The sequence below is a fragment of the Mauremys mutica genome, chromosome 2 (genome assembly GCF_020497125.1).
Source record: "Mauremys mutica isolate MM-2020 ecotype Southern chromosome 2, ASM2049712v1, whole genome shotgun sequence".
Classification (NCBI taxonomy): Eukaryota; Metazoa; Chordata; order Testudines; family Geoemydidae; genus Mauremys; species Mauremys mutica.
Window position 1 is genome coordinate 6142549 of NC_059073.1, and position 5582 is coordinate 6148130.

Genomic DNA, 5582 nt, shown 5'->3' on the forward strand with positions numbered 1-5582 from the left:
CCTGCCTGGTGCCTCCATAGCTGCCTGCTTCCTCTGGCTTGACGGTCAGCGCAAGTGCTGCCCGCCGCAGACATCGCCTCCTGCAGCTGGGGCATGGCATTGCCCTGTGTGAAAAATATCAGGGAGACCAGGGTTGGATTACGGGTCATCCCTCCCTCTCCTCCCCCCCACCCACAAAATCTGGCACTGCTGGACCTATGCCCTGACATCATCATCAGGCCAACGTCACATGTGACATCACACGTTCCAGTGCAGGAGACGTGGCTGGGCACCCCGTGCCCCCAAGCTGTGCGATCGAGTGCCCCCCCCACCACCCCCAGCCCAGTATGGGTTCATCAGGGCCTCAGGCTGCGCCTGCCCCTGGACTGGGGCGTCTGGTGCAGCTGTGCCCCCACAAACAGCTGGCAGTGCTGGCTGGGCACAGCAGGGCCAGGGCACACCCCTCCCCCACAGCTGGACTGGTCACTCACAGGCCATGGCAACAGAGTCACTATGACCTCACACGGTGAGACATCAGCCTTCCCTGGGTGTGCGGCGGCAGGAGACCAGGGAGCTGGGAGGTCCCCCCAGCTGGCACCGGAGCAGGCGGCCCAGCTCCCCACTTCAGTGCAGGTGCAGCCAGGCTTCAGGACCGTTCGCCCTGGGAATGGGGTGGGGTGGGGGGCGGGGAAGCTTGGCACCGTGACCAGGCCCTCCACGGGTGGCTTACCCCCAACCCGAGCCCCTGGCATTCTGGCTGGGCTTTGCAGGGCTGGGTCATGCCCCCCCGCAGCCCCTGGCAGGCTGGGCTGGGCACACCCCCCCACACCCCCAGGCCCTGGCCCCCTGGCCGGAACCCTGCATTTGCATGAAACGTGAAGCTCTGTTTCGCCCCTGATGTTGTGCCTTTGCAAGTGCCCCAGTCCCTCAATGCCGCACCCCTGGGCTGGACAGGACCAGGCCCTCTGGCATGTGAACGCCAATTAATGGCTCCCCGTTTGTTCTCTAATGCTCCAGTCGGGCCCCCCAGCAGAGACGTCAATCTGTTGCAGGTGGTGCCCTGCGGCCGGGCTTGGCTCCCCGGCAAGTAGCTTCACAGAGGCCTGAGAGCAGCAGCGCTGGGATGCTCACCTGGGGACAGGTAGGACATGCCCTGTGCAGCGTGCTGGGACAAAGCGTCCCTTAGCCCAAAGGCACAGTCAGGGCAAGGAATGACCTCAGCTGCACAGGACAGTGACCCAGACCAAGCCAAGCGCAGCAGCCTCGCACACCCCATTGCCAGGGTGTCTGGGGGTGCCGGCGGCATACGGGGGCTCTATAGCTGAACCAAGCCCTGCTGGCCTGAGTTCTGCCCTAATCTCTGCCAGGGTGGGGAGTGGGGGAACCTGAATGAGCCCAGTTTGGTGGCCAGGAATCACACCTTCTGTCAGTCCTAGTGAGTGGACGTGCAGCTCATGGCCCCAGGTCTAGGTTGCTCTGGCTGAGCCTTTTAAAAAAACTTTCCAGGCTAATATCCTGCAGTGGTGAGTTCCACGGGTTAACAACGTATAGCTTCCTTTCAGCCATCTTCAGTACCCCTCAGCCCCACGCCCTTGGCACGGCCGCGTCCAGCTGAGCTTCCGTACAGCTGCCACTAGCCTGTGCCTTGACCTCCAAGCATGGGATCTGCCAGACACCTCTCCCTCAACAGACCTGCCCTCACCACTCCCTGGACCCTGCCACTGCCCGCTCAGTACCGCTGCCAGCTGCCCCAGCCCCCATCCACTGCTTGCAGCCAGCTGAGACCCAGGCATGAGCCAGGAGAGGCTGGATGGGGCAGGAGACACGTCCTTGCCCGCCATCGCTGCTCCAGGCCTCGCCGTTTCAGGTGTCAGTGAATTAGAACTGTTATGTCAGGCACTGGGTGGCCTGGCTGGCCCCCACCTTGCTACGGCTGCTGTGGAGCCCTGTGCTCTCTGGGGAGGAGGCTGCTCGGGGCTGAGCAGAGGCATGCTGGGCACACAGGGGAGGACACTGGGAGGGGTTCCCCAGCACGCCATTGAGCTCATGGCGTTCCCTGACCTTGTGCATCAGCCTTGACAATGCTGCCCATGGGGTGGGGGGAGGGCTCATATCACACGAGCATCTCACATCTGTTCTTAATGATCATTTATGTCTCCTGCAGCATCACCCCAGGGCCCCATGGCGCTGGGCAAACCAGCCAGGGCTCTCGCTGTAGGGCTGGGCCGAACGGGGGATTGGCAGTGACAAACCCGGGGGGGGGGGAGGAGGGGGAGTATCCATGGTCCCAGCCAGCTGCCTGCCCCGCTGCTCTCCGGGTGCTGCTGGCATCGCGGCAGAGGCAGAGGTGAAGCAGGGGCCTGTGGCACGGGGAAATCCGTCCTGGGGGGTCAGGCCTGACAGGTGGCTTTCCCCCCCAGCATGGAGGCCGTTGAGCAGTACCCCTCAGCCCCACGCCCTTGGCACGGCCGCATCCAGCTGAGCTTTGAGGAGCTGACCCCTGCGGAGCGGCAGCGGCCCAGAAGCAGACTCAGCCCCGGTCGGCACCACAGCAAGCACCGGGCCAGCTCCTTCGACGAGGTCCTGGTGGACGAGTTGGACATGCTCCTGGACGCAGCGGCCGCCGTCATCCAGGCTGCCTGGCGCGGGTACCAGGCCAGGCAGCAGCTGCGCGCTCAGTACCACGCGGCCGTCGCCATCCAGGCCGCCTGGAGGGGCTTCCTCGCCAGGGAGCGGCTGGCCAGCCAGAGGGTGGAGGCGACTGCCTGGCAGGGCTACCCGGCCGGGCGGGGGCACGTCTGGGCCGAGCCGGAGCTCGAGGAGGAGCAGGCGGCCGTGGTGATCCAGGCCCACTACCGGGGCTACAGGGTGCGGTGTGAGATCCACAACCAGTACTTGGCAGCCACCACCATCCAAGCCCACTACAGGGGGTACCGGGCACGCCAGGCATTAGCAGAGAGCCATAGAGCCGCCACCACCATCCAAGCCCACTGGCGGGGCTACCGGACCAGGCAGGAGCTAGCCCCCGCCAGGGCCGCGCTCCGCCCCAGCAGCAGCCTGAAGGACTTCTTCAGCAGGACCTACCGAGGGCTCGTCAACTACATGATGGGGGCGCAGGAGGCCCCGCCCCCGCCCCCCACCAGGCTGCTGTCCAGGACACAGGGACTCGGGGGGGCCCAGATGCCGCTCGGCTTCCCTGCTCGCTGGCCAGGGGAGTGCAGGGCTGGCAGGGAGAAGCTGCCAGGCCTGGCGCAGAGAGGGGGCACGGCCTCCCTTGACTTCAAGAAATGCCCCCAGTGCGGGCGGAACATGAGGGTCTGGGTCCTGGAGGGGGTGGGGAAGGGCACGGCCTGCCAGTCGGATGCCAGCTCGGAGGGACGTTATTACCACACACAGGGTTCCCCCTGGCAGGCGGCACCCGGCCACCCCGGCGCCAGGAGGGAGGGCACCGGCTACAGTGCTGTTGCTGACCAAGCCTGCTACGGCGCTGGGCATGGCCGTGCTCAGGCCCGGCAAGCCGGGGCCTGCCGTACGGAGAGGGCTGAGCACGTGGGCTACAAGGGGCACCGTCACTGGACGGGCACCCCTCCAGCAAGCAAGATGGTGGCTGAAGAGTGGGCTGCCCCCAAAGTGTGGCAGCAGGGCAGGGAGAAAGGCCAGGAGGGTCGCCCCTGTGTGGCCCGGGCAGCAACCCGGGGCAGGGAGCGGGGCAGGCGCAGCACGGCTGACCTGAGTGCCATGAGGTACCACTCCTCTGCCAGCTTCCTCCCGAGCGCCGAGCGCCAGCAGGATGCAGAGGGCACAGCCGCAGCCTGGCTCTCCAGCAGCTTCTGGAGCAGCCAGCCCGAGGGCGAGAGACGAGTCTTCAAGACCAGGAAGCGGTACTGGCAGCTGGTGCAGGCAGCCACGCTCATCCAGGCCTTCTGGCGGGGCTGCCAGGCGCGGCGGGCACTGCGCGAGCAGAAGGCAGCCGCCGTCAGGATCCAGTCGGCGTTCCGGGGCTACCAGACCAGGGCCTACCTCTCCGCGGTGGGCGTCCTGAGCGGGGGCGAGACGGAGGAGGAGTCGGACAGTGCGTGGAGCTGCCGGTCAGTGCGGTGCCACTAGGCCCACACGCCCCGTGTGGGGCGGGGAGGGGGCAGTGCCTGGGTTTGTTACCCTGCCAATCGCAATAAAGCTAGAATAAGAACAGCTTCTCCAGCGGCACCAGTGCACCAGACACTCACCCAAGCCAGGAGCTGACTAGTGCTGCCAGCCCACAGGCACACTTCACCCAGGGGGAAACTGAGGCCCTGAGCCGGGTGAGCGGCTCACCCAGGAAATCAGTTGGCTGCAGTGTTGTTGTAGCCCTGTCGGCCCCAAGAGATTACAGAGCTGAGGTGGGGGAGGTGAGATCTTCTGTTGGTGAGAGAGAGATGCCTCACGTTACCTCACCCACCTTGTCCCAGGAAATCAGTGGCAGAAGAACCCAGGACTTCAGATTTCCCTCCAGCTCCTCCATCCCGTCTTCCTCTGCACCCTACTCACTCCCCTCCCAGAACCAGAACTAGGATGCAGGAGTCCTGACTTCCAGCCCCCGCACCCCACTCCCAGGTCTAACTCCCTAGACCCCACTCCCCTCCCAGAGCTGGGGGCAGAACCCAGGAGTCCTGTGCTGGTAAATCTCACTCACACACATAAGACTTGGCTAGCTGGTGTCTAGGGGGGGCCTCTTGGTTATCTCACTCTCCAGCCACTTTCTCCTCCCCCCCCCCCCACACACACTGCGTCTCCCCTGCTGGAGCAGTGCTGCTTCAGTGGCTGGAGGCAGGTGTCTGTCTACACTGTGCTGGCCCGTGTCAGCTGTCGGGCGCTGGCTGTGGAAATATCAGCACCGCCATCATCAGCCTGTTGTTTTCCGCTCCAGCTCGCAGGCCTGCCCGGGGAAAGCCGCTGAGAGCCGTCACCCCTGCAGGCTGAGGCCACCTGCTTCGACCATCTCCACCCACGGGGGGGCTTTCTAGACAGGGGGCAGTCGGGGGAGGGAGAGACGCAGGCTGGGGGGATCAGGAATGTCAGTGCGATCGTGGGGCAGGAGCCATCGCCCACATGAGCAGGGCTCCCAGGAGCCAGACGGTGGCAGGGACTCGACCCAGCCCGAGAGGCTGCTGAACCTCAGGCTCATGCCCAGCTCGGCTCTGGCCTCTCAGGACTTCGGTTTTCAAAGCTCTGTTTGTCCCAGTGCACAGTCACGATGGCTGAGCCAGGGCCCTGTCCTTGGGCCAGAACAAGGAAGCTAGGAGAGCCCCCAGCCGAGCTGGGGTTCTGGGGTACATGGGAGCAACGGGGGGCCCGGGAGGACTCAGGTGGCCCAGGGAAGGGGATCTAAGCCCAGGAGGACGCCCCAGGGTTAGAACTAGCCACGAGGCTCTGCCCAGGCTGCGTGGCTTGGAAGTGACGGGGGTCCACTCCCTGCAGAGAGTAACAGAAAGGGCTGGGCCTGGCGCCCCAACCCCCAGCTCTGGCCGTCATGCGCCTGCGGAGAACGGACGGGAGCGCGTGTGGGTGCCCATAGAGCCAGGCTGGGTTTTGTAGGTCCTACAAATATGGCGCTTTTCCACTTC

General features: G+C 65.2%; 1 protein-coding gene across 1 annotated transcript; it reads left to right on the forward strand.

Moving 5' to 3' along the window:
- The first annotated feature begins 370 nt into the window (after positions 1 to 370).
- LOC123364345 (abnormal spindle-like microcephaly-associated protein homolog) lies at positions 371 to 4160 on the forward strand. The gene is made up of 2 exons (XM_045006395.1): positions 371 to 612; positions 2400 to 4160. The coding sequence occupies exon 2, from the start codon at positions 2401 to 2403 to the stop codon at positions 4084 to 4086; it is 1686 nt and encodes a 561-aa protein (XP_044862330.1). The 5' UTR covers positions 371 to 612; position 2400; the 3' UTR covers positions 4087 to 4160.
- Positions 4161 to 5582: the final 1422 nt, after the last annotated feature.

Bases quoted from the DNA above. Each gene is read 5' to 3' on its own strand.
- LOC123364345 (XM_045006395.1), top strand. From the start codon at position 2,401: ATGGAGGCCGTTGAGCAGTACCCCTCAGCCCCACGCCCTTGGCACGGC.